This window comes from Penicillium taxi (genome assembly GCF_028828555.1).
Source record: "Penicillium taxi strain IBT 34144 chromosome Unknown utg000006l_segment0_segment0, whole genome shotgun sequence".
Lineage (NCBI taxonomy): Eukaryota > Fungi > Ascomycota > Eurotiomycetes > Eurotiales > Aspergillaceae > Penicillium > Penicillium taxi.
Window position 1 is genome coordinate 1,609,018 of NW_026643208.1, and position 27,657 is coordinate 1,636,674.

Here is a 27,657-nt window from a genome sequence, read left to right on the forward strand (position 1 = left end):
CAGTAAATTAGCCCTAGACTGCGAGGCGATCTTCAAATGTACTGGATCTACAGGTTCCGAATTTCATCTAGTACCAACACCCCTATTTTGCCCTTATATTTCTCGATCATAATGGTCGCATCACGGTCGAGCCATCTCCATCAATTGCTGGCTTTGGCAGTGCCATCTTCACACCAGAGGTGGCGGATTGCTTTATCAAGATTGCTACTTCCGAGAACGAATCCGTAAGTGGCGAGGGATACCAGGCACCTGGAACTAGGATCATGTAGAGCACACTCGAACATCTCCTTCATTAGACACGCAAACACGGCCGTCACAAATTGAGTGGATTTCAATGAGCCATACACTCCCCAGCATCGCTTGCTGTGACTAATAAAGCTTCTCTCGCTGTAGCACTAAATCTGCTCAACTTGGATCGGCCTTCCAAAAGTTCGTCCGCACTATATCCATTAGTTGTTTACGACGCGGTACGATGTCAACAAGGTATCAATGCAGCGCGGAAATGGGTCGGAATACATTCGCTTGAGTATTTGTAGGAATAGAATGCATGCATCGAGGGCGTTGTAGCGACTGTAAGTGTGGATGCTGAATAGACTGTTTGCGTTGGAAGATTGTAGTCGGACTGCTATGTTTTCATCTGATTCTCATCTTGGCTCGCAACAAGGGCTCAGTTTCAAGGCTCTTTGCTGGTATAGGTATCGACCGTGCTAGCACTACTTTCAAGAGCGTTGTTATACCACCTCCTGGTAGCACCGACCGAGGTCTATTATACAGAATGTGCTCACACTCGCTGTGAATCAATGCCGTAATTCTGAAAATGCTCGAGTAGGGCTAAGAGATTCTTCGCAGTGAAGGCGAGTAAGGTAGATAATTTTATAGCAGAAGTGCAAGTTCGGTGGGGTTTTCATGGCTGGCTACTTGGGCACAGCTCTAGAACTACAGTGCACATTTTGTGTGAATTCTGTCGCGCACTGGCTCGGGGATCTGCCTCATGGAATCGGGAAATCTGACCGAGATCACCCTTAGGGAGGGATACCATAATTTTCATCATGAATTCACGATCGATTATCGGAATGGGGTTCCATAGTACTTTGACCCGACCAAGTGGTTGATCTGGGCATGTTATCAGATTGGGCTTGCCTCACGTTTCCCACAAATCGAGATTTGCAAAGGGAGTCTACAGCGAAGACAGGGGAAATTGGAGACAGAATTTGAGATGGAGTCAGGTGGACTGGGGTGTGTCACTGGTAAATCTTCTCGTCATGGAGTGGGACGAATTCCAACAACAGTCGAGGACAGGATACAACATCATAGTCATCAAGGGAACTGTTCATGATGTTTTAGCTTTTGTGACAGAGCACCCGGGAGGCACAGCTATAATAACAGGGGCAAAATTGAAAGACGCAACCGAGATGCTGGAGAAGGGGTATATGGTCGAGGCGGGTAGGTCCATTCTACGCTAGCCGTATTAGGACTGGGTGAAAAGTACCCGTCAGCCGAGTTCTGCCCCACTGTCAGCCGAGCTGTGTTCTGGATCGGGCCCTTGACATCTCCTCCCAGTCACGGGGTTTCACGGGGTTATCACCAAATTCGTTATAAAAATGCAGCTGGCAGTAATTGCTCATCTGAAGGATCTGGCAGCTCTGGGTAGATCCCACGCTTTCTCAGCTATGGAATGACAAACTCAAGCAGGTCTTCAAAGGTACCTGGAGTGGTATTGAAACCATCAATGTCGGTCTCACGAACCCATCGCTTCATCTCATCCACAATAGTGGTAGGACTTCTGATGGCTACAGGTCCGAGACCACCAATGGCAGCCTTCTCCGAGATAACTCTAGGTGTCCAGCGAGGGATGTACTCGCTGGTCTTGGGCAGGGAATTAAGTTGACTGGTGATCCTCCCAGCTGCTAGAATTATACTACGCGCGAGAGCTCTACTAGAGGCTAAGCTCCCCCTGAGCCTTTGGCCAGAGGCAGTGAAAGCGGCCATTTATCTCCTAAACCGAACACCCACCAGGATCGATGGGAATTGGCTTGTCCCCTGGGAAGAAGCACGCAAATTCGCGAATGCAGACTTACAGGGAAGACGAGCTCCTATGCCGAAAACCAACCTCTCAAATTTACGACTTTACGGTTATCTAGCTTACTGCAGGATCCAAAAGATCCCAAAATCGCACAAAATACAGAGGAGAGCCGAAGTTAGATTCCTAGTAGGATATATAGTGTAACAGGCTGGTGCCTGCTTTAGCATTCGTGTCTGTGCCACTCATTCTCGTCACGTGCTCCCCGCACCCGCACCCCTTACATTGCCACATGTCCATAGCTAGTCTCCCTCTCTTCTCTTCAAGCTTAATAAAGACAGTTTGTCGGCATCACTAGTTCTGCATTCAAGATTAGTATTAGCCCTTCACACTAGCCTCTATGATCTTCTAGAGCTCCCGTTCCCTGTGCTGGTTGACTTAGTTCTTGTAGATTTCTTCCTGGTAAGGGCTGTTGTCATCTGTCCTAGGTTTAGCATGAGTTCCAGGTTTGGCATAAGTTCTAGGTTTAGCATAAGTTCCAGGTTTGGCTCAAACCTGGTACTACTTGGGACTGTTATGTCCGCCGTAGCTGAATGACTGGTCTGGCCCAGCTGGCTTACCTATGTGGTGTCCTCTACCGGGCAGACTACTTCTGTTATCATGTCCACATCTATAGACTCGCTGGCAGATAGCTGCTGCTGCCGCTGGAGGCCGCTCCTGGACACCTTGGCCCCTGACTGAGTGGTGGTCCTCCTTTCCGTTTCCTTTCCTTTTGTTCGCGCCCGCTGGATAGCTTGCAGGCTAGACTGAATTGCTTGTGGGCTAGTCGAGTCCTGTGTCTGTGCGGCGCTTTCGCTTTCGCTTCCGGCAGTGGTCAGGTCGCTACCCCTAGTGCCACTGCCCTCACTTGATGATGACTGCTCGACCGGCGTGCCCCACAAACTGGCTGGTGACGGCTGCAGCACCATAGATGGTGTGTTAGCGGAGAAGTGAGCCGGAACCAGGTGGTATCGCGGTCGATATCCCGCCATCTCCTTCATTTTGTCGACCTCGCGCAGCCGGTCAGGGCAGTCGTTAGCCGGCGTGTGTGCTCCTACAGTTAGCACACTTATTTTCTTTTAGCGTGCCGTTGGCCTTGGCGCTGCACTTCTGAGACAAGTGTCCGCCGGCGTAATACACGCAGGTTGGAGACATATTCGGGCAGGTGGCTCCTATATGACCATATTTCTGATAGTTGTGACACTGATGTACACAGATTGCCCGATTATATATCACAGCAGTCAAGCAGCTCCCATCCCAGAAGACTCCCCTATCGATGGCCGTGTTGGCTGGTAGTGGCGATGTGAACTCCGCTACCAGCGATCCCGACTTACCACGACAGTCGAGTGATCTCTGCCTCTCCCCAATCTGACCGATTGTTGGCCAATAGCTGCTTAATGACCTTGTCCTACACGCCCTGTAGATCCTCTGTCCGTGGCGTGTTCACCCCCAGCGAGCGAACATTGATATCGTGGATCACGATACCCCAGGTTGGAAGCAGCACCTCTGCTTTCTTCCCTAGAGAGTGCACCAGCCTTCGCGGTGCACCCGCAGGATTTCAGCTTCCTTTGCTGTCCTCGCAGTGAAGCGGAGATCGCCAGACCTCAGCTGGCGGGCTGCTAGGAAGCGCACAGAGGCCAGTGGCGCGGACCCAATGGTCTTGGCTGCTCGCTCACGCAGCCGGTTTGCCTTGGCAGTCATCTCGACAGGCGTTTCGCGTCGGTAACGGTTGACTGCCTCAGGGTCGTTGAGGCGGACTGTGATCGCTCACCGCCGCGGTCGCAGACGATGCAGAGCCATGAGACGACAGATGGTACGCTGGGGCTGGCGCCGCTCTCGCGATGTCTGCCCAGCTGCCTGTGCTCATCCGAGTTGGCAGATGCCGTTCGGCCACTGCTCTCACTGCAGTAAGGTCTTTTCTCATCTCCAGCGTTTCCTGGCGAAGCTAAGAAAACTCTGCACGCCAGTCAGCACCCAGGGGGTTCTTAAGGAGGTCCCCAGTAAGTTCCTCGATCTATTTGAGGTGCAACAAGACCTGGGTGGGCACACGGTGCCCTGCTTGCTTATCTATATAAGATAGTAACTGCTTTATGTCGTGGTTGGCGTTCAATAGTCTGGCTGTGGTGTCTGCGGGTGCCGTGCGGCCAGCCCCTCCTGAGAGAGTTGGCCACGCGGTCGCCGGCACTGGCATGCTGATACGCTCGAAAATGGTATCAGAATGTAGCGCTGGAAGTAATTACAAACTTCCCGTTTAGAGTGGATCGCCAAAAGGCTTGGTTATGGAGATATTTCAAGAATTCGATATGCCAAGAGATATGTGTTTTTTGGATGGGGACCAAAGCTGCGCTGGAGCTGTATGCAGCAGATGCGCCTAGTTGGGAGATATCTTAGCGGAAACTCTTTAGTGTATATATAGAAACAATTGGATCAAGCCCTGGAGAGATGATTTTATTGGTACTAGATAGACTATTCCTCCTCATCGACCAAGCTCTCTGCCTCTGCATACCTTTTCTCAATTAACAAACCGACAATCAGAATCCGTTTTTTGTCGTCTTCGGGCAAAAGCTTTACCCGATCCTTGTCAAGTAGTATTGTAGCCATCCGATTCAAAAAAAGCGATAGATTTCGGACTCATTGGGTCTTCAATCTCTTGCGCCTGCTCTAGTGTCATCCCGTATAAAGTCGGGAAGTGAAGGCGCTCAAAACTTGTAGGCACGAAACGCTTTGCGGCAAGGCAGTCCATGAGGATATCACCTCCATGAATATAGTTGTTCACGACACGAATACCGTCGGTCCGTTTTTTGTTGTCTGCAGTGATTGCGTCCCGTACTCATACTGACAACGTCCGTCTCTGGACTTTGTATAAGTTCTCCGACACCACACCGAGCTTCTTCGACATGCTTTCGTTGGAGTCCTCCATCTTGCTCATCCTAGATTTCATCTCTCTCATTTCATGCATGAGATCCCGGCCCTTCTCGTTAGCGACGAGTTCTTCCTCCGCGTGGAAATCGATATCGCTGATGCTGGACATCATTTTGAGACGGGCATCAAGTATTGGATTTACGTTTTTTGAAACGACTGAATCGTACCAAATAACAGGATGCTGTGACTAATCAGAGAAAAGAGTTCGTTAGGAATCATGCATTAGGAAAAGTGGGACCAGGAAAGGAAATACAGTTGGAACTCTTTTCCTCGCAGACGCAGGCGGGCTCGGCTCGAACGATCTCTTCTGAGGTACTTCCGTCATAAACATGACGCCACAGAGTTATGTTAGGAAAATAGCAAGCACACAGTGCTATGCTAACTGGAGGGAAGTCAGCAACAGAAGGCAGAGCAGAAGGCAGAGCAGAAGGCAGAGCAGAAGGCAGAGCAGAAGGCAGAGCAGAAGGCAGAGCAGAAGGCAGAGCAGAAGGCAGAGCAGAAGGCAGAGATGGTACTCACAATTCCAGCTGTCAAGGCCTCACACAGTAGTGGAGGTGAGAGAATACGGGAAGGCAGATTTTGTGGCGAGGACAATAGCAAGCACACTGTGCTATGCTAACTGGAAGGAAGCCAGCAACAGAAGGCAGAGCAGAAGGCAGAGATGGTACTCACAAGTCCAGTTGTCAAGTTGTCAAGGCCTCACACAGTGGTGGAGGTGAGAGAAGACGGAAGACAGAAGATGGGAAAGTCAGGTTTTGGGACAAGGGAAGAAGCAAGCACACTGTGCTATGCTGACTAGAGGGAAGTTAGAAAAAGATAGGAAAGGGCATGTTGAGAAAAAGAGGAAAGTGAAAGACCAGGGAAAGCACGAAGAAGGTACCGACCAACCGAAACATGATATACAGGGAGCCCTACAAATATATCGAGAGCTGTAGGGCTCCCTGTAATTGATGGGTATTGTATAATCGTGTGGGGTGATGTGGAAGGAAGAAGGATAGAGGGGGTGTGAAGGGGCTTTATATACCCACCAGATACCACAAAAATTATTCTCCAAGGTAAGTGAAAGTGAAGAACTGAAGGTAGTAAAAGGAAAATATAATATGAATTGTGATTGAAATTATTCTAAGTGAAAATTAGTATTTGAGGAAAGTTCATTATATTCATTGAGTGATTCATGAATAGATGGCATTCAAGTCGTGATCTGTGAATAGATCAAGGACACTATTTTATTCATTTTCACTTTCACTTCGCTATCACTATCACATGTAGTTTTCACCTTCATTTGCCGCAAAGAATGATCTCCGTAGTATCTGGACCATGGGGTATATAAAGCCCCTTCACCCCCCATCTATTCTTCTTCTGTACACACCACCTCCAACTCCTCTCATCATCTGTAAGTGATCTCTCCTCTCTCTGTCAGTGACAACTATCTCTTCTATTACTGATTTCCTTCTAGCTAGCACAGCATATTGTGCTGACCCCTTTCAAGACCTCAAGTTGCTCTTTTCCATTGGGTGAGTACCAACCTGAACTACTGTTATCTGTGCTTTCTGTTGCTGACTTTCCTATAGTGAGAATAGCACAGTGTGCTTTCTTCTATCCAACAACTTCCGCGCCTCCTCATACGACGTAATCTTCCTCTATCATCACCATGGCTTCACCAAGACCCATTTATGATCGTCAACATATCAACACTTCGGAGTTGATGCAAGCTGGTAGCCAGGAGCTCTCGTGGTATAACGCCATAACCCCCTATCCTCCTGGGAAGTTTACAGGCAAGACCCTTCATGGCATGAGAAATCAACGAGCTGCAGAGCCGTCCCTCAATCTGTTTCAGCGATTTTCTACAGACATCGTATGCGCAGTAAAGTACACCCTTCCGAAGGAACAGCAGCATACCACGTTTGTCTCTTCTTCTTCTGGTGCGACGTTGAAATTCTCTATCGGAGGTGGAACCGAAATCCCTCATTTTCAACTGCAACTGCAACTTCGTCTAACTGCAAAGGAAAAATCTAAGCAATGCATCTTCACTATCATTTGGACAGCTTGGAATGAGAGTAGATTTGAGTCTCGCAGGGCTCCAACATACACTATGTCCGAGTCGAGCAAGTTTACATTCTCCGATTCCCTCAAGGATGTCACTTTTGTCCACACCAAATTGAACGAAAGATCGGCTAAAGCATGCACTGGAACTGCTGGTTCAAAAGCATTTGAAATAGGATGGACCTCTCACACCTTGCCGTCCATGATGGAAGGTTTCAACATTTCGAACCCCGAGTTGGAAAAACTGTTCTCGAAAGAGCAGATTCAGACTTTTCGGAATTTCCAGGGGTTATGCCGCAAAGACATCTCTTTGTCTGTCATCACCAGAGTTAACCGAGACGAAATGGAGCAGAACCGGAAAGTTCTGATCGCTATGCCTTGGCCTACCTTACCACCGTATCCTTTTTGAGCATGCTGCTATGTGAGGGAGGCAAAGATGTTCTCTGTTATGAAAGCTATTCCCGCCATCACCGATAGAAGTATCGTTGCTCACCACCAGTCCCGTCTTTTCGGATGGCAGAATATGGAAAGAGGTGGCTTTGATCGCGAAAAGTCGAAACTCCTCCAGCATATGCACACTCCGTTCACTACATACATCAACGAAAGAGAATACGAGACAATACAGATGATTGGCTTGCTACGAGAAGCTGAGGCCCAAAAGAAAACTGTTACTGCCCAATTCGATCAGTTCTACGACTTCGATCTTTTCCGTGCCGCTGATGTGCATGGATCAAATGACAATGGCTTGGATCCCTACTTCTACGCAGTAGTGGAGGCTAAGTTTCTAGCTAAGGGCGCAGGTGATACAGATGCTCAGCAGGTATTCGAACAGGATATGCCCCTTCCAGAGCCCGGTACACCCTTGAAGTTCTCAATTGTGAAGAATGAGCATGACAAGAACAATATTTGGGAAGGAATCGTTGTGTCGTCTCGTGGAATCCCGCGCTCTCATCTAGAGAAAGGAGGCAAGGAAAAGTTCAACGCTATCTGCATACGACTGAAGAGGCCCCTTATCCAGGAGTCGACAGGAATTTTCCTGCATTTGGCAGGGTACATCATGTTTGGATCGCCAGGCTCCCAGATTGTGCAAGCACGCAGCGCAATTCGGTATGCAATGTGGGGCAATGATGATTTCGGAGTTGCCCGCGATAACAAAATCAAGCGGCTTCTGCTAGCCCATGACAATTCGACAATAAAGTATCATCGAACAGATAACCTGATTGACCGCACGACACTTCGGTTTCTCGAAAAATCAAGAATTCCCGCCATCGAAATGGCAAGCAGATGGAGGCAATCGAATCTGCCTTCTCTGACGGAAAATTGTGGTACAATTTCCTCACCCTCGTCACTGGTCCACCGGGAACAGGGAAGACAGCTGTCACAGAAGAAATTGCCGCTCATTGTCTTGAACGGGGTGGCCACTGTTTATCGTATGTGCCTCTAACTATGGCCTTGATGTGATCGCAGACCGTATCCTGGCATATATGCGGAACAATAGAATTCCATCATTCGGATTTTACAGATTGGGAACCGATCACCGTGAATCTCTTGAGATGCAAATGCCGCAAGAGTCCAATATCAACAAAGATGTTGATGACCAGGATGAGGACGTGGGGAATCGTTCAGAAGCGATGCCAGTGTTTGTTACCGATGTCGAGAAGGACCTGAAAGAACGAGGAGTGGACGATAACCTCCAAAAGATTGTTCTTGCCTTGATAGATGGCATTACAGATCTTAGTCACCAATGTACCCTTGGTTTTTGGCTTTCATTGGTTCTCAAGGCCGTGATGGCCGGGCAAAAGGCAATTCTGCGCGTGAAGCTGTCTGACGAGAAAATGGAGTGTCTGTGGAAGTTTATAACTTTCCAAGAACTTCTCAGACGGCAAGAAAAATTGGCTACTGAGACTGCGAGCCTTGAAAGCGACTTCAAGTCGCTAGTTCTTGGGTCTAAGAGAAGGGATCCGCAACAAACACCCGGAGTTTCTCGTGAATGGATAATCAAGGAGCAGAAGCGTGCATGGTTAAAATTGCAACAGCTATATTTGCGTACAGCAAAGATAGTTCTTTGCACCGCTTCAACTGCCGGCCGAAAGTCGCTCCGAGGGTTTAGACCTGATTTCCTTGTCGTTGAGGAAGCGTCACAAATGATAGAGTCTCAGGCTCTCAATGCTATGATGCGACACCTTCCAAGCCTGAAGAAAGTAATCCTCAGTGGGGATGCTTCTCAGCTTCCACCAACAGTTATATCGAGTGCCTCTAACGAGTGCTTTGACACTCAAAAGGTATCACTATTCGAAAGACTGATCAGAACTGGGCACCCTCACATACAGCTTCAAATTCAGTACCGCATGGCGCCAGATATCTGTAAGCATGTCAGCAAGACTTTTACAACTCTCAGATCATGACCCATGAATCCTGTTCAGACAGACAGGCAGGACTCAAATTCGGTCAAAAGATGGCTGAATGGTTTAAGGCTCAGGCTGGATGCTCGTACTTTGTGTCTGTGGGCAAATCAACGAATTGGCACCGTAGAGGGTCCACATCAATTTTAAACCCTGAGTACGTCCAGTTTATTTGCGACTTGTGTCTAAAATTTGTCAAGGATGGGGCTTCAGAAAAGCGGATCTTGGTTCTCTCGTTCTATAACGAGGAGCGGCTAGCTCTGACTTCGATGCTCCACGAAACACTTGGTCTCAAAGACATACAGGTCAAGAGCATCGATGCTTCACAAGGGACTGAGAATACTTTCGTTATTCTTTCGACAACTCGAGTGGGAGGAAACGGAGGCATCGGCTTTGTGCAAGACTGCAATCGGCAATGCGTTGCACTCAGCCGGGCTAGAGATGGTCTCGTAGTGGTGGGAAACGAGTACATGGCCACAGGTCGTTACGGTGCAAATTACGATAGCTTGACCAGGTTGATCGGGGAGCATGGGGCTCAAGGCCGATTGATTCGCGCACAAGGTGACCGATCTCAAGTGTTTGCCGCTCTTCATATCATTGAAGAGGAGTGGGAAAAAGTCCAGTAATGGACTGGGGATATGAGGTTAGGGATATGACCAAATTGATAGCACTAAATTGAGTCTAGCTAGGCTAAAGGTCATCAGAAACTCCATCTATCTCATAAAGTAAACAGTGTTTATAATTCTCCTCGAGTACGTACTGAACTTGAAATGCTCAATACCTAGATGTCCTGAGTAATTAGTGAAGCGGACCCTAAGCGCCGTCACTGAAAGAGAAAAAAGGTAAAGGTAGAAACCTAAATGTAAGTGGATTCGGACAAAGAAGCTGCATAGCACATAAGTGATTAGTATAGCTCGGTTAATTAAAAATTCTAATTGAATTGAAAGATAATCGGAAATTCAAAATGTAGAAAAGAAAAGTTCATTAATCTACATTATCTCTATTATTCCTATAACACTTGAATAAATTCCGGTCTATCTAGTCACTGCTAATTTATGCTCCGCTCTCCTACCGTAACAATTCGTCCTCATTGAAAGAATCATATTCGGGGTCTGGTTCGGCTTCCTCAAACAAATAGCCACATTTCAGTGTCCAAAACGCCTCGGTCACAAACCAAGCATAACTATCGGGATTCCTGATAGCCTTACTTTTAAGACCTTCCTGGAGATCCTCGAGGTGTGTTACCATATAGGGACCATTTGCAATTTCCCGTATCCGCAGAGTCAATGGTTCAACCAATGTGGGCCAGGACATGAGTGCACGTAGAATGTAAAATATAAAAGGCATCGTTTCTGGAGTCACTTTTGAGCCCTTGGGAAAATCACTATATGTTAACGGCTCCTGCCTGTATTGTCCTGTTTTCTTCTCGATGGGTCTTATTTCAAAGATGCCACTATCGGGACAGACAACTATCGACGCAAGTTCATTCTCTGGTCGGTAAAGAATTGCTTTTGTGTTTAGAACTGCGTAATAATCCACTGCGCTGATGGCTTTGGTTTCAACTCGAACTACTTCGTTGATGTCTCTAGGGACATCCAGAAATTTCCCCAGGCCTAATAGTTCGATCGCTGTAACAACCCTACTTGATGTAGAGATGGGCAGCGGTTTACGGTTCAAACCCGTAAACCGCAAAAAACCGCAGAAAACCGTAAAAACCGCAACCGCAACCGCACGTTTTTTTGTTTTGCTTACTATTAAAAAACTGCGGTTTCTGCGGTTTGCGGTTTTCAGTTTTGCGGTTTTGCGGACCTGATTTTCAGAAATTTGCGGTTTAGTTAACTACCCCATCCTTGAAGAGTCTTCAAGGATTGATCCAATCGTACGCCGTACACCTTCTGGTATTCCAATTCTCTTCGTACTATCGTAACTACTCTGTTGATACCTCGACTTCGGCAACTCACCAAGTCAACCCTTACACTCAGAATAAGCAGCCAATAAAATGCTAGCCATAGCAGGATGCAAGCTATCAAGAGGAAGAATACCTCCTCGATATATCTCTAATGTGGCCCTATAATTATTTTCTAGCGTGGTCTCCCCAGCTTGAAATGCGACCGTGGAACGAGCGTATGTTACCCCACCTGCTGGAGTTACTTTCAATACGGGATACCTTTGGAATAATTTCAATGCAAACAGCTGCGTTGAGTAGTAAGGGTCCTTTGATTTTGAAGTTGTTATTTATACAAGTCATTTAATTCAACAAATATAACCATATCTTTTCCTCCAAAGTATGCAAAAGCCTATTGTCGGTTGACTAGGTTATTACCGAACCAGACAGCTATTGATATCGTTTCTGTACGTATATAATAGGTGTATGCATATTGGGTAAAAGTGAAGTGTCATTCTAAAATGCCCGGATGAAAGAAGATATAGTAGCTGCCATGCCAAGATCACATGATCTTGGTATGTCAGCTGATATTCGTTCCAACACCTATATTACATAGAAAAGTGCAACATGCGGCTCGGCTCCAGCAGTATAAATGACTCATATCGAAGACCTTTCGAAGTGCCTAGATTCTCTAGAGTCAAAGAGATATCCGGGGATACTGTAGCCCAAGCATGCAAAAGTGTTCGCCAGTAGCAGGCATTCGCCGCCGGCGAAAGATAGTGCTGGAAGACATTGACGCTATTGTCTGCAATTCTCTCCGCTTCCACGGGATTATCAAGAAGCCCTTCTATGGTCTCTCGTAAATCAGACCAATCTCTCTCTACTTCAACAAAATTCTGCTGCGGTCCGGTTGAAATAAGGAGATAGTGATGGTGCTGGATATACTGTAATTTATGAGTGACAAGAACTGATCGGCAAGCTTGTCGATATTTCAAGGATGCAGAATAAGAGCGGCCTAGTTTTGGGAAAAGATAAATTAGTAAAATTTTAAGGGTATAAAGAATAGATCGTTCCAAAGTAGGACATTACCTTCTATATGTGCAATGAAGCGGTACTTGCAGTGATCTTCCATACTAAGAAAATTTGCCTTGCTTCCCCATTCGACTTCCTTTATATCTCCCCATGGTTGATTTCGGGAGACCTCAAGCAATGTACGTCGTAACTTAGGTGCAAAACTAAGTTTTCCTCGCCAGACCAGCTTATTTGTTTTATTGATCCATTCCGGCTCTTTTTGTCTGATATGCTCGACCACCTGATCGTATGGCCCAATGGAGGCATCAAATTGATCATTTTCCCAAGCCCAGAATCCAAAGTCAGGCATCAGCCAGACAGATTCTTCGGAAGCTTTTCTTGCTAATACCCATAGAGGAGGTTGTTGATGTGATCCCATAACATCTGATAGCTTATCCTCGACAGAAAAGATAAATTCGGTGTTAGGAAGAGCAGTGTTCAGGCCAGACACCATAGCATAATAAATAGAGCTTAGAATCCCTACAATTTTCCGTCGATGGTCTTCATTTCTTGCTTGTACCTCTTTCACGTACAACCTTCCTCGAAAAATTGTGGCTCGAGCCATACCATTAGTCATTTGAATCTGATCTAGATCAGCTTTGCGAGGTCCATGCGGAGACCAAAACTCCTGGGCACGGATAATATCTTCAAAAAGGCCTGGAAAGAAAGCCTGACACTCTGTGTCGTTAAGGGACTGATTGCCAAGGTCCAGGTTAGTGCGAGAACCCGATTCAGCAAAGCATTGTAAACAGCTATCACACTTGAAGATTGTTGCAGTCTCACAAGCGCAGTGGTCTGCGGGAATCAACTGGTTGATTAAAGATGGAATGTTGTCTTTGTCGGAATTGACGCCTAGCCATATTGAAAATACCAAGAGCCCAAGTGTTGCAATCAAGCATATAAAGGCTTTGGAGCATTTATGAACCATGACTGAAGAGGATTCTCTGAAATCTTTTCTCATCAAGGTTGAAGAAAACCTTTAGAAATCCAGATGGCAAGGAGCTAGCACCGAGATAATCGTGACCAGAAATTTATCGAAAATTTCTTACACACAACTATTATCTATTCATTCTGCGGCATATACTCAGATACAGACCATACACACTCCAAAATATTAGCTTAAACCTGCACATATAAGCTACCCCCCCCCCCCCCCCCCCCCCCATCTAGGCACCAAATGTCTCAGTAGTTCTTTTGTTTCTCTACCAGATGACTTCCAAATCCGAATACGGAGTCCAGTATACGAATCATCTTCAAGTGGATCTGTGCTACTGGCGGAATATACCACGAAATTTCCGAAGACCCCACATAGTGTGTGCGAACAATTGCCACAGCTCAGTTCAATTCGATTCAATGTTCTGTTATCCAGTCGTCTAACACCAATTAGTAGTTGAATCCTCGGAGCATTACGCCGAAAATGGCTAGCAAATACTTAGTATGTGGTAGTTCTCTGTAATTGACACAGTATCAGGCCACATGCAATAGCAAAGCTTAGCACGCCACCATCAATAGAGACTCGCTCGCTCGCTCGCAGGTACAGTGTTGTCTGAAAAAAATGGGACAGAGTACAATCAATCAATCAATCAATCAATACTCTGTTAACCTGATGCAGCCTAACTAGTAGCGTATGGCTATGCAGGCGTTTCCTCCGGCGGAAACAGGAGTATTCCGAACGCCAGAATGTCAAGATAGATACAAAAGAAATGTGGCGTTGCGCCATTGTATACCGAAATCCCATATCCCACTTCTTAAACCGTAACGCCCTCCATTTAATATCGCTTGTAAATCACCCCTTCCCTGTTTTCTCCTCTCACCACTCCTTATGTTCTTCCCTACTCCTGTTTTCCTCCTTTTGTTGTTCATTGAAGTTATCGATGTATTCTTCTGAAGCTTCTCGGTAAGCTCTAGGTTTCGTCATTCCTAACACCCAGCGTCTTCACCCCGCTGCGCCATTCGTAGCTAGTTGTCGTAGTCTCCTCTAGCCTGGGTCTTCGTCTTGTTCAGAGTTAGATCCAGCGTCTATATGTCTAAACTGCCCGAGGAGGCCTGTTTGGATCATGAATTTGGCCACGTAGCGGGTGGCTTGCGAGTTTGATACCAATGCATCGTAGTCAGCCATCTTGTTCACATCCAAGTCCGTCCGTGCCCGGATCTTGGTCAACATCCGCCTCCTCAGGCTCGCGTATAACGGACACTGCAGGAGAACGTGTTTCGGCGTTTGAGACCCTTCTCCGCAGTTACACTCGTCCGAGTCGGCTTCGTTAATCTTAAAGAGGAAGTGCTTGAGAGCAATCCGCATTGATCGCATCTGGATCATCACTGCAGAGTATGCCTTCGGAGGGACAGAGTACAAGACCCACTTATTTACTGCCTGGCAGAAAGCTCCAAAAACTCCATAATATTCAATATTTAGTATGCCAACCATGGTTTTTAATAACTTGCGCAACCCTACGCGGCATAGTAATAGCTAGCCGTTCCATAATATCAAAGCTAATATTACCCCAAGCCTGTTGAGCTGTATCCACCAATAGCTCTAATAGTATATAGAGAGCTAGCTCAACGCGTTATTTACATATGGGCGGTGTAATAAACGGTGTAAAAGGGGCTGTGTACTCTGTCCCATTTTTTATCAGACTCTACTTTAACTACATAACTAAATACTGATGGGGAACTAGAGATTACATTACGATTCCTGAGTAGCCACTAGGTGTTGGCCTTGATTTTATCTTCAACTTTGAGAAGTGAGCATCATAGGATTTCTCTTGATCACCTATTCCCGAGGTAGAGGAGTGGTTCAGAGGGAGTGGACCTTTCAATACCGCCCAAACTTGGATTACTTTGCCGCGATTTTATTTTATTGTGCTTTTAAGCTGTTAAAATACATTTCGTGGTTTTCAGGGGCGCTAGTCTAGCGCTAACATTATGCAAGGACTGAAGGACTGTACGGAATAGCATCTCAGTTTCTAAGAGCCTTTTACCGGCCTACTTTACAAAGGCCACACATCACATGACCGAAACGGGGGCAAAGGCAAATACTCATTTCATAGCTCATCCAACTTGAGAAGCGCGTTCACACTTATCATCAACGATAATCGGTATACCATAGAATTCTACTAAGTCTACTTCTGATTGGTTGACCGCCAAGACTTAACAAGGTCATATATAACTACCGATCACCGATCTTGGGAGACCATCTCTCTTGGGAGATTGATATATGCCGATTAGAAGATTCGTCCGCTCGGAAGGAATGGGCTAGATCCACTTTGCAACCTTAAGATGAGTCCATTTACGAAGTTCCAAGGTTAAATACTCAATTAAAATATCTCTTCTCCCGGAATATCTACTTCAACAACTAGACAATGTCAACCGGCAGTATTACATAGAATCTTCTACTCGCTGCGCTCGCAGCCTTCAACTCTTCCTCCCATTGATACCACTAGCATAAGTACATGTATTGACATTTGAAAACACACCTTGCTCTATGTATTTCCTCTCGTACTTTGTCCTCCGTACCTATGGATGTATTATCTCAGCCAATAAAAAATGATTTCCTACGTTAGCTTATTCATACTTAGGTAATCATTTAAATGTTCTTGACGACCTTGGGACTTCAGGAACGGAAATCACACCTAGATAGAAATCACTATGAAGAAGTCACTACCGCTTTGCTAGAAGGCTCAATGCGTGCATAGCATAACTAGGTAAATTACATGCTAAGACAATAATAGGCCCGTGTATCCGCTTTTGGCACCTTGTGAAAGACATTATAATCGTTCGTGGGACTAAATCAAATGGATCAAAGTCTTGACTCGTCTTCGGATAGGCGTGGGAGCACCCTCCCGAGAAAATGATAAATAGCGACGAGAATCCCAGTGTCTGACTCTCTTTCATCATCAACTTCATACCTCATATATCCGAATCAAGGGACCACCGAGGATCCTTTCTGCTACAAGATGCTCAAATCCATGGCTTTCGCCCTTGTGATTGCGGTCACTGCTGCCGCCTATGAGGTTACCTTTGAAAAGCACTTCGCAACCGAAGAGCTGAACAAAGCCTCCCCCTACTATGACCTGTCACCCTGGGGTTATTATGGTGGCCAGCTTCCCAAAGCGTACGATATTACAAGCCACAATTACACCTACTCCCCCGAGATGAGCTTCCAGGAGTTCAACGACATCATTGCTGGGAAGCAGAATTTCTCGTCCACAAATGAGATTTCTGAAGACTCGGGCTTTGAAAAGAGATATACCTCCAGCCAAATGTCCTTTAGTCTTGTCGGTGATGGGGGTCGAGACTCATACGTTGTCAATACCGACAAGACCTGCCGAAGTGGAGACTATCTTCCTTGGTACTATATCCTCGTTTACTTTGTTGATGATGGATACATCACATTCTGGAAGAGCACTGTGTGCAATGGCAAAAAAGAAAGTTTCAATCCAACCTGCGATGAGACGAGTACAGCTGGTCAGCGATGCAATTTTGACTTCGAACCTAACTCGTTCCGTGCCTACAGTGGCTGCCACGACTCATATTCCAGTGATTGCAGCAGCACTTGAGCTGGCTAATGTACCTGGATGCTACCTGGGACATGCTAGTTTTTGATTTCAACAATCATACTAAGCATCCATTACAACTTCGGAAGGCCAAGAACGATCTATATGAAAATTTGTACTTTATTTCAACACTAAGCACCCTTAATTCATAGGGCTAGTACCAGTTTTGAAAATAGACCCATTGACGTACGCCCAGTTGCTTTTCGGAGGTTTACGTGTTCTAAAGTAGTAACTTCACCTCGGTAAAATTACCGAGTGGTTGTAATATATATTAGAGTCCAGGAGGGGAGCTATCCCCAGTTCTGGAACCTCCCTAAGAGGTTTGGAATGAGAGAGGCTACTTAATTGTTGTCCGTACACCAGTACCAAAAGTGGAATAACTATTTGATATGGTAGACAAGAGGCTAACGCCCACTTCTGACATCTATCACAGGTAACGCTTTACACCTCTATGATATCTATGTGTCCTCTTGAAGTGGTTGTAAAGTCTGGTTTTCATTCTTAGTTTGCTAGCTATTATAAAGTAACGATTCGGTCACAAGACTGCTTTGTTCCATATTCCAACAATTGTCTCAAATTTTCAAGAAGAAAAAGGCATAATGCTGCTAGTATTTCAAATTTTCTCCCTCTACTTGCAGGGTATCTGTTATCCCGCTTCTTGTGTGCCCTTCTAACCAAGTACCTTAGATTTTACTGAGTCCCTAATACGACTCCGCGTATTTGTCCAAGCTTTTCCTTTGATGGAATTTGAAGGATTTAGCCGGATCAAAACTGAAACTGTTAAATGGTATTAGAGCCCTTCATCTCAATCACCACAAGAAAGGTAAGTTTTATCAATATCTCGCTTCAACAATAATCTAGTTGGACGATAACGCCTTCGCCGATGCAAAAAAGTCAGCGATATCGGATCGTCAACAACAACGGAACGTCATTATCGAACAATGAAAATATCGCGTTCATCCCTAAGTGCCAAATCGAGAAATCAATTTGTATCATCATAGTTTTCGTTGAGCAACATGGTCCAAGAGCATCACTATCACTAAACCTGTCAGCCTCTAGGGATTTGCGAATACGAGTCTAGATAATACGAAATAACCTTAAAATAAGATAAGTTTCAAAATGATGCAATGATTAAAGGTCGCTGTCGTCGAGAAGCCAGCTCAGCCTTTTGAACGCTCATGATGGAAGCGCTCTCACGGGTCACAGTGCTAGATGGAAAATCTCGACCTTTCGAGCTTTAACTACGCCAAATCGTGGCTATATTACCGTCGCTTCCCGGCATACTTTCCCGTTTTGCTAACATATTGCTTGTAAGGCTATTATTGTGCTCATGACGATAGATACAGTGAATGCAGACACCCCTGGACTTTCGGCTCATGACTGGCTAGTTCAAGATGAAAAAATGGTACACTCTTTTATTTTGTACTATCAATATCTGATAAAAAAGACCTAGGTAAACGTCGCCTAACTATGTTTTACATGGTCGACACCCGAGTACTAGTCGCATTTGAGCCTCACGCTAGCCATAGTTTAGTACAGTGGGTGACGAAATGAAAAGCCTAGGACTCAAAAGCAAAAGCCTGGTGGCTTACTTTTGGAATCCTGTGTCTGCAATTAACTTTGACCTCTTTCTATTAAGCGATTATCAGAAAACCAGCCGGAGAACAGGAAGTCGATCAAAGTATCACTCTAAGAGGACAATTTTGTTTCTGGTACAGAACCTCCAGATGAACATCTTCAAAGCTCGTTATGATTGAATACAATAAGAGAAGCACTAATTGGTTCTCCTTGTTACTAATTAAAAAGACGCAAAAGCAGAAATTTCTTTTGCTGGGGTGGAAAAATCCACTCAATCATAGCGTTTTCATTTCATTCTAGTATAGATCTAATCAAGAAAGGTCATACATGGTCCTCGATCTATATATGCATTGCTAGACGGAAACACCACTATTTCCTATAGCAATATCACACAAACCCATATCAATTCCGCTGTCCTCCCGAGTTACAGCATATCAGATTGCTACGGTGGAGGTTGATTCGGGATTAGTCAACTATTCCAGTTTAGCATCATATGGCTCTGTGGCTCTGTGGCTCTGTGGCTCTCTCATTTCCCATCCAAATCTTTTTGCGATTTCTCTCCTAATTTCTCTCTCTTCTGACCCTCAGCTCTGAAGTTCTGTTTAATATGAGTCAGTGCTCTTCTTGGTTCGTGAGACCGAAGGGGAATGTCTGCTAGCGATAAATCCACAACCGATGGTAGCTCAGGAAAGCAAAGGAGGTTACCGGTATTTCTGTCACTAGTTGGAGATATTACAGAATAAAGGAGCAAATCAAGGGACTCAAAGCCAGAGCTCGACCCCGTGTCTTGAAGAATCTTTTGGAGCTACTCCTAACTTAGATTAGTTACCCCTCATATATAAGGTTCATCATATATAGCAGTAAACAAAGGTCATACAATTAAAAAACATTGAGCATTAGAAATGACATAAGTAGGCAAGCAAATGGTTCTGAACTCTGTTCCTCCCTTATTCAACCGTCGCCAATGATGAGAACAGCTAACCCCCGCAGACAAGCACTAAACTCATTTTCGCAGCCAGGTATTCAAGATCCCGGCGATATTTCTTCTAAAAAAGAGGCCCTGTTTGGTCGATTGTCGTCAGTGATAGTCCTGCGTCTGGAGCGGGTCGATGATCTCCTGGAGCTTTTGGAGATTTGACTAGCTTCATACTCCGCTGCTATAAACAGCTTCTGTGTGCTCCTCAATTGGATAATTTTAGTCAAAGGATCACGAACTCCATCTTTGACTAACGAGATACAGGGGAACACGGTGAGAATGTTCACATCTCGAGCAGTCGTATTCTGCCTATCTGGGATCTCGTTATCACCAGGGAAATGAAAAAGCTCCCAGTCATCATCACCAAAATCGACTAGGTCAAATTCCGTCTCATATCTCTGCTGAGCTCGTTGAATTGGATTCCAAACTTCAGCCGCTTTCCGTACAATTTTCCCTAAACTTATGCGTAATATCTCATATTGGTTATCTGAGAGCAATGTCCATAGATGTGATGACACATTGCGGATCACCATCTGAATTTTTGAATGAAGAATCCTTTCTTCGGCATTGCGATCAATCGAGAGAAGAAAACGTCGGCAGAAAGATTCCTTCTCGCTATCGTTCTCGGCGAGGTGACTGATGATTCTATGAATTTCAGAATCTTCGGGTAATATGTAATTAGGCCGGAAGATTTGTTTGCAAATTTCCCTTGACAGAATAGCCAGAGTCATGGCAACGCGTATTCCTTTAGCCTGGGGAGAGTTTGAGGGCACTAGAGGGATATATTGCTGAACAAATTGAGAGTTTTCTTTTTGAAGCTTATCCCATATTGGTTTGTCCTTTAGATCAAACGAATTAGTAAACATGGTCTTGAAGTAGGCTTGGTTATACACATACCTTCAAAACTTTCTCGTCGATATTATCCCTTAAAGCGGTGGATATCTCGCTTGACGCAAAGACCCACAGATCCGAAAAGCTCGTCGATCTAGGTGAGACAAATTAACATACGAACGCTGTCAAATATTATATGTGATAACCTACATGGAAATTTCATCAAGCTTCAATTGCTGAACAGCGAAACTTTCAATCTTTTGGAGTCGGCCTTGGCTCGATTGTAACTCTTTATTCAATGAGACCTTTTCAGCTTCTAGTTCTTCCTTCTTCTTCTGTGTCAATGAAAGCATTGATTTGAGACTTAATCCAGCAATGTTAATGTTGTCAATGGTTTTCTCTTTCTCTTTCAAGCTCTGTTGGAGTGTGCTGATCTCCTTCACTGATTGAGAAACTTTGTCGTGCTCTAAAGCATATGACGACTTAAGGCTGTCTATCTGCTGTCGAAGCCCTTGTATTTGTTTGGAGTAATCATTGAGGGTTTTATCTTTTTGGATAACTGAGACGCGGAGTGACTCAAGGCAATCAAGGGCTTCTTTTTCCTTTGCCTTTACGCTCTCGTTAGCTGCAAACATTTCCTCTATGGTGACTCGCTTTCTCTCTTTTAAATTGAGGATTTCTTTTTGGGCTTTCATCAGTTCCTCATCTTGAGAGTGGACTCGTTCACGCTGATGGTCGATTTCTTGAAGCATGTTCGACGCGGTTTGAGATTCGGGACTTGACGTCAGTGCATTGAGTTGGCTTAGAAAACCCCGAAGACTATCGGTATTAATGCTCAAAGGGTCCCCATACTGGCTTGCGCTTGAAGGGCTTTGGATACTAGAAGACATGATAAGAAGCCTGTGTTGGGTTCTAAATCGTCAAAGGAATAACAGCTTGAGAAGAAGAATGATTTCTTAATCGGATCAACAGCAAGAGATTCCGACTCATTTATAGGCTTCTTGTCCAAATGACGTGCAAAAAAGTACCCCAACTAAATTTTCCATGGATGTATGGATAATCTCTACAGATTGCGATCATACAGCACATGCGAACGGGTATTCTGAGGGGAAGTCCCATGAGCCTCATAATTGACAGCACAAAAGAAGTGATGCTGCTTTATGCGTGCAAAAAACAGGGCTGAATTGCGACGTGTTCTCAATCCCTTGGGCTTGATGTACGCGAGTCATTGCATGCATATTCCGTACATCCATGTCTGGCTACGTGTAGTCGGAGATATGTTCGCCTCGTTGAGGCAAGCCCGATTCGAATGGGAGATAGGTTATCAGAATTAAGATTCAGGAAAGTCGTTCTTGTCAAAACTGCAAACCAGTGTGCTCCTAATTAAGTGGCCAATAAATCGTTCAATAAGCCAATCATTCAATCATTAGTCATATTCAATATCAGCTTTAACTTTCTCCTTTTCTCAAGGCCCCACTTCTACCGCACTTCACCGTGTTCGGCAAGGTTTCCGAAAAGTGGGGTTAATATGAGCCGCGTTGTACGGAGTACATACTTCGTATATGATAACTTCGTAGTCATTGTTTTCTTATCATACTTTGTTTGTTCTTTAACCTCAAACGCTTGTCTAACCTACCTAAGATGATATCAACTAGCACTGATCTCTATCCTATTGATTGCCCCATCAACCTCATTATGGATGCTCACTCATCTAGGTTGTTGGTACTGCAGTTGAGTCCAGTGATCAAACACAGCGGTCGAGAAACTAGAGTCAACATGTCACCTGAGTTCAAGCTTGTCATACATTTTTCCACGCACATGTTCTGATCTGTCCAGAACTTGATAAATCAAGAATACAAGACAGCTATTTAGTGATAAGTATCTACAAGTTCGGCAAACTTCGTAAACTCTGCATCCTTTTGAAACATTTCCAGCTCTTCTGGATGCGTGCCAAGAACAAGCTCAATACCACCATCATCCCTGATAGGAAAGATAACCAAGAACCGGAACCGTCCATTCCCTCGCTCCACCTGAGGCCTCAAAGACTCCAGTAGACCGTGATTAGCAAAGAACGCATCGCCAAAATTGATTTCGTTTTTCGGAAACAGCATCATATTTGAGATCATTGCATGCATATGCTCGAGTCCCATATTAGCAGTCGAAAACCTACTGTGATCTGGTAGGGATTGCAGGATTGAAAATACGTCATGTACAACTGATGGGGTTATACGTGAAGCAGATTGACGAAGTAAGTATGCGACTTGGCCGATGCTGGTTTTGTCGGAACAAAGTGTTTCGATTGGCATGGTTGACCGGTTGAGGATTAGGAGACTACCCATGTATGTTGATGGTAATAAGGAAGAGAAGTACGGGCGGCCGTCGGTTGGTAGCTCAAGAATGGATACCTCGTCTGGTGAGAAATTCTGCTTTCTAATCTCTTTTGCAACACGATACCGCACTCTGACTGCAGCTCGCCATAGGAAGGCTTGCACAATATCACTGATCGATTTTATGGCTCCCTTCGCTTCGGGATCGGCAATGACCTCTTGCTTCATTTTCTCGAGCTTGTTCGGTCTTATCAGAAACATTGTTGTTTCAAGGCATCTCTCAGCGCGGGGAAGCGGCCACACATCGTGTAAAGTAATTTTGGGGGCGGGAGGTAGCGTATGTTCCCTAGCATTGTCGATGGAGCTCGGTTTTAAGCCTGAGCTTAAGCTATCGTCAGGTGGAAAGAATGGCAAGAAACCCCATGTTCCAGGATCAATCTCCTCAACCGGTCGAGCCCACCCCTCCTGCTCATGGATGATATGCGGCAAGCTATGATTGAAGCTCTCGGGGTCGTACCAGCTGCAAGTAGCCGTATGATCTCCTTGCAGATACCGGCAGTTCTCCCCCCAAGCCTTAAGAGCAACCATAACGCCCAGACCATCAAGGCAGCAATGATTCAAATCAACGGCAATAATACAGCCACCTGAAACAAAATTGACCTGACCCGAGAAAATGTTCGCAGGGAATTTAGGAAATGGATCGTCCCGCAAAACAAGCCCGTCTCTGAAAGCCGATGGTGGGAAACCTGCTTCGCGTAGCTTTTCGAATGATGGGAGAATAGATGAGAGGTCTTTGTATACAAGGCGGTCTCGAGCTGAAGCTGTATTGGCTAATGGGGGGATTGTCACGCAGAGATCGCCTTTTTGGTAGCCGATTTCTTGAGATGAGGCGTACATCATTTTTCCGCTGAGGGCTGGGATCATGTCGAATGTGCGATTAAGCCCTTCCTGGAGATTTGTGAACACTTCTGAAAAGGGCGTTTCCTCGTGCAGGGAGAAGTAGAGTACGATGCCCATGCCGTGGTTGGGGTTGACGTAGTCGAATGCGTTCAGGCGGAAAGACTGTCGCGTCTTATGGTGGGCAATCATAGCATTCATCTTATTAACATCATTATCCTGAACTGTATCGGATGGAACATCATCTTTGGCATCTTTCGCACTCTGAGTCGAAGCCATCAAAGCGAAGACAGTGTCGGCCAAGCTCGCAATGGTTGGATTCGCGTAAATGTGTCGAGGGGCGATTTTTTCTCCCAGCCCTGAGTATAATCGGATTCTCTTGACAGCCGCAAAGACGCCGAGAGAGTCAAGACCAAGTGCAAAGAGATCTGCGTCTCTAAGGGCAACCTGTGATTCAGGAAGTGAAGAGCTAAGGATCGTACGGATAGATTCCTCAATCGATTTGATAGAACTCATTTCCAGACTTATAGCTTCATCGAAATCCTCACTACGTGAGCTGTAGAAGCGCTCAATGAAGTTTTCATACAGCAAAAGGGTAGCTGATCGCTTCACAGTTCCCTTATCTGTTCGGAAGAATGGCTTGTCCGGCAGAGAGAAAGTGACAAAGTCCCTTAGTAGTTGATTCTTGTGCCGAGACATGGAATTGGCCTTTTGGACATATTCCCAGATACTGTTCATAACCTCGGCTGACTTGTTTGATGGGTCCTTCAGCTCAATGAGTAGACCCGCCTGAGGCTTTCCGGTTCCGAAGATAAGACATCCCGCGATAGCTGAGTGCGTGGTCACAAACGCCTCCGTCTCCAAGGGCGATATTTTATACCCATTCGACAAGACAATAAGGTCATCGCTTCTCCCCTTGAATGCCCATAAATTAGGTTTTGTAGGGTGCTTCACATACAAGTCTTTGATATTGATCGAATCATGCTCTGGGAAAGTGTGAAAAATGCCCTGAAAAAGAGGCCAATTTTCGTTGCGATGAATCCAGTGCTCATATGAATCAGCATCAAGCTTTTTGAATTCAAAGCCAGAGTAAGGGTGAAAACAAAACCAGTGCCAGTCTTCTCGTTTGGGTTTCAGATTGCCAATGAATAGACCTTCTGTTGTGCCGGTCAGGTTGAGCACCCTTACTACCTTGTTCACCTTGCCTGCGCTGACAGGGCTGACGGGACCGCCAGATGCACATATGAACTTGCTAGACTCGAGCTTTTCTAAGACTTCGGGGGCTTCACCCAGCTCATCGACGAGGGATGGGACCATGCTCCATATGTCAATCTTTGCATCCACAGCTAATCGTTCCACAAGATTGAGATTTGGCAAAACTCCAACCGGTCCTAGAACACAATGGAGGTTGTGAAGAGCGGGCATCAGGATATCCATGATGATACCAGCGCCCTATTGAGGTTTTGTCAGTTTATCGCTTTTTGAACCAGCGTGGAGGAGATTTACGTACGTGACTCATTGGGAACGATGAGAATATCTTGTCTCCTTCATCCCAACCATCAGTCCACGGAACTAAATCAGTATTCTCGCCCACTGGCGGAAGTAATCGTACTGCATCCATAGTTCCGATCAGCCCGTGAGACCAGGGAATAGGCTTCGGCAGCCCGGTACTTCCCGACGTATGCAGGAGACAAAATGGGTCATTGATGGCCTCTTCAAACGACTTAGTATATGGGAAGGGCTCGGTAGATTCATTATCAAGGAGTTCATCGAGCAGGGGAAGCTGCAGAGAAGTCAATGGGCGTTGTTGGAGAACCTCTTCGACCAAGGGTATCGGAGAAGCGTCGACTGCATTGACCCAGATGTTGCAGTCAGTGCCTTTGAGTATTGCCAAGACTCCATCTGTACTGTTTTTTGGTGAAATAAACTGGGCCTGTCGCGAAGAAATTTAGAGTCTGTCCCTTGACGGTGCGATTTTAGTGAACTTACCGTGTAGCCCGCCTTGACACATGCATACGTCAAGAGGATGTGTCTCAAATCATCTGTATCAGTCAAATAGTCAGTATGGTGTTTTTGAGCTTCTCAAGGTTCAACTCACGTGGTCCGATGTACGCCACTGGCCGAACTTTGTCCGGGGTGCCGACTTGGCCACGAAGCCACCAGGCAGTCTTATCAACTGCCTTGGTAAAGCTTCGGGCAGAGATAGTTTTAAGTTCAATAAACCCATTCACAAGAGTTGCAAGGGAGAATACTGTACGCTCTGGCTCAGTGGCAGCAAGGCTGTCCATGATCTGAGGAATAAGTCTTTGGCCAAAGGGAGTTGTCAAAGTATCATTTTTTTCCTCCATTAGAACAGCGTCATTTTCCACGGTAATACCCAACCCAAAATTTCCTGGTGAAGCTTCACGTGATTGAATCTCTGGTGTGGTGAATTCACTGGATCTCCTGCTCTCAGGTGAAGAGTGCGACACTTCACTAGACGATGTTGAAACTGGTGCTGCATTCTTGAATGCACCACCAACATATTGATTGACCTTTATCGACTTTGCTGATTGGAGATAACGCGCATTTTTCTCGCTTATGGCGTCAACATGGTGGTTTTCTTTTTCCTGGTAGTGACTCGGCCTCCCATCGACGTGGACAAGTTCCAAGCGGTCGTCTTGGTTGAATTCACCCATGGGAGCACTCACCCATACCCCGTCTGCCAATTGAGCAACACTGCAGTGCCATGGAGTTGTGAACCCGGTTTTCGTGTTCAATAAACCGATAGGTATCTTGGTACCGCAGATGGACTCGTGGATTGAAAGTCGTAGGTGGTTGGGTAAAGCGTTCTTGATAGCCTCTGCAAACGCCTGCTACAAGGTCAGTGAAAATGCAATATATAAATTTATAAATGTTAGTAAAGAGTTACTGCTTACATATCCTCTTGTAAGCATCTGTTTGGCCAGGTACTTGCAGTCCCGCTTGTAACTATGCGAAGAGCGATTCTTTCCGCGAGGGAAAATGTATTGAAGGTCTGATTCAAGGAATCTCTTGTATCCAAGATAAGTCAACTTCGTATCCGGATTTGCCGCTATTTCATGGTTGATGTCAAGGTCGACTTTTCCATACTTGTTCAATAACAAGCGACGGAACGTGGTGCAATTTGCCACGTAGACAATCTCGGTCAGTTCCTCTGGTAGGGAAAAGTCGAGAAGATCTCTGATTCTTGCAAATGAAATATTGTCGAATTTCATCTTGGAAACCATCTTGCGTAGAGCTTCACCATATGCCCAGGTTTCTTGGTCAGAAATGCACAGCAGGTCTGCGACACGAGCATTATACATTAGCAATCTTTTGACCTAGATTTGATTGGTAAATCTTTCACATACCATTATAGGTGATGCCATCCGAAATGATTACAATATTAGCGCCAGGAGGGTAAATCTCTTGAATCCGCATGCACGTAGTATTCAAAAGTTCCAGAGCCAGCTCCTCTGCCTTGTCTGGCAAGCTGCCAAGAACCTTGTACACCTTATTTGCGGACTTGAAGGGGAAAGCAGGAAGACAAGCTTGTACCCTCTCGCCTTTGGAGACAAATTGGCCAATGACTGAAAGGAAACCATCTCTAGAATTCTCGATATGTTCCTCCGAGTACTGAAACTTGTTGAGAGCATTCCCCAGAAATATATCAAGAATGAGCTGCGAGGTCTGGTTCACCTTATCGGCAGAGGACAGGGAGCTAGCGCAAAGTGCTTCATCATGTCTTTCATGCATACATGATGGCATCTCGATGGACTTATGAGGATACATGCTCAATGATGACATGCTACAAGGCGATTCTTGGATTGCGTCTCGGCGTTTGAGCATAGACAAAGTCCCGGAATGAAAATACACCGCAGGTGTGTCAGTTTAGCAGATTTGCAAAGATTCAGGTGCAACTCTGGTGAATTTATTGTAACTCGAAGTCCACATTGTCTCTTGAGTAAGACGCCCCGCAACATTTACAGCCTCAATTTACATACAACCTCGAAATCAACGTAAGCCAATCGTTTCAGCCAACATGAACCGCTAGACACATGTCGTTCAGACTCCATCACAATAAAAAGTTCTGGCAAATGGAGACTCTGGCTC

General features: G+C 45.5%; 9 protein-coding genes across 9 annotated transcripts; 3 read left to right on the plus strand and 6 right to left on the minus strand.

Moving 5' to 3' along the window:
• Positions 1 to 1,262: 1,262 nt before the first annotated feature.
• On the plus strand, positions 1,263 to 1,651 carry N7495_009706 (cytochrome b5-like heme/steroid binding domain-containing protein; the record flags this gene model as incomplete). Its single annotated transcript, XM_057212357.1, has 2 exons — positions 1,263 to 1,443; positions 1,473 to 1,651. 2 exons carry the CDS (start codon positions 1,263 to 1,265, stop codon positions 1,649 to 1,651), a joined length of 360 nt encoding a protein of 119 aa, XP_057059220.1.
• A 989-nt stretch (positions 1,652 to 2,640) lies between these two features.
• N7495_009707 (uncharacterized protein) lies at positions 2,641 to 4,250 on the minus strand (the record flags this gene model as incomplete). The annotated part of the gene is given in 7 exon segments (XM_057212358.1): positions 2,641 to 3,127; positions 3,168 to 3,427; positions 3,472 to 3,594; positions 3,608 to 3,816; positions 3,831 to 4,004; positions 4,022 to 4,073; positions 4,095 to 4,250. The coding sequence occupies 7 exon segments, from the start codon at positions 4,248 to 4,250 to the stop codon at positions 2,641 to 2,643; spliced, it is 1,461 nt and encodes a 486-aa protein (XP_057059221.1).
• A 275-nt stretch (positions 4,251 to 4,525) lies between these two features.
• On the minus strand, positions 4,526 to 5,090 carry N7495_009708 (uncharacterized protein; the record flags this gene model as incomplete). Its single annotated transcript, XM_057212359.1, has 3 exons — positions 4,526 to 4,689; positions 4,766 to 4,888; positions 4,943 to 5,090. The coding sequence occupies 3 exons, from the start codon at positions 5,088 to 5,090 to the stop codon at positions 4,526 to 4,528; spliced, it is 435 nt and encodes a 144-aa protein (XP_057059222.1).
• A 1,542-nt stretch (positions 5,091 to 6,632) lies between these two features.
• On the plus strand, positions 6,633 to 10,052 carry N7495_009709 (DEAD/DEAH box helicase; the record flags this gene model as incomplete). The annotated part of the gene is made up of 4 exons (XM_057212360.1): positions 6,633 to 7,385; positions 7,455 to 8,447; positions 8,578 to 9,396; positions 9,456 to 10,052. The coding sequence occupies 4 exons, from the start codon at positions 6,633 to 6,635 to the stop codon at positions 10,050 to 10,052; spliced, it is 3,162 nt and encodes a 1,053-aa protein (XP_057059223.1).
• Positions 10,053 to 10,494: 442 nt separating this feature from the next.
• Positions 10,495 to 10,740, minus strand: N7495_009710 (uncharacterized protein; the record flags this gene model as incomplete). The annotated part of the gene is made up of 1 exon (XM_057212361.1): positions 10,495 to 10,740. One exon carries the CDS (start codon positions 10,738 to 10,740, stop codon positions 10,495 to 10,497), a length of 246 nt encoding a protein of 81 aa, XP_057059224.1.
• Positions 10,741 to 11,919: 1,179 nt separating this feature from the next.
• On the minus strand, positions 11,920 to 13,310 carry N7495_009711 (DUF821 domain protein; the record flags this gene model as incomplete). Its single annotated transcript, XM_057212362.1, has 2 exons — positions 11,920 to 12,326; positions 12,401 to 13,310. 2 exons carry the CDS (start codon positions 13,308 to 13,310, stop codon positions 11,920 to 11,922), a joined length of 1,317 nt encoding a protein of 438 aa, XP_057059225.1.
• Positions 13,311 to 16,335: 3,025 nt separating this feature from the next.
• Positions 16,336 to 16,938, plus strand: N7495_009712 (uncharacterized protein; the record flags this gene model as incomplete). The annotated part of the gene is made up of 1 exon (XM_057212363.1): positions 16,336 to 16,938. The coding sequence occupies one exon, from the start codon at positions 16,336 to 16,338 to the stop codon at positions 16,936 to 16,938; it is 603 nt and encodes a 200-aa protein (XP_057059226.1).
• A 2,598-nt stretch (positions 16,939 to 19,536) lies between these two features.
• N7495_009713 (uncharacterized protein) lies at positions 19,537 to 21,210 on the minus strand (the record flags this gene model as incomplete). Its single annotated transcript, XM_057212364.1, has 3 exons — positions 19,537 to 20,328; positions 20,387 to 20,474; positions 20,531 to 21,210. 3 exons carry the CDS (start codon positions 21,208 to 21,210, stop codon positions 19,537 to 19,539), a joined length of 1,560 nt encoding a protein of 519 aa, XP_057059227.1.
• Positions 21,211 to 22,188: 978 nt separating this feature from the next.
• On the minus strand, positions 22,189 to 27,351 carry N7495_009714 (transferase family protein; the record flags this gene model as incomplete). Its single annotated transcript, XM_057212365.1, has 6 exons — positions 22,189 to 24,996; positions 25,055 to 25,477; positions 25,534 to 25,586; positions 25,643 to 26,396; positions 26,463 to 26,848; positions 26,916 to 27,351. 6 exons carry the CDS (start codon positions 27,349 to 27,351, stop codon positions 22,189 to 22,191), a joined length of 4,860 nt encoding a protein of 1,619 aa, XP_057059228.1.
• Positions 27,352 to 27,657: the final 306 nt, after the last annotated feature.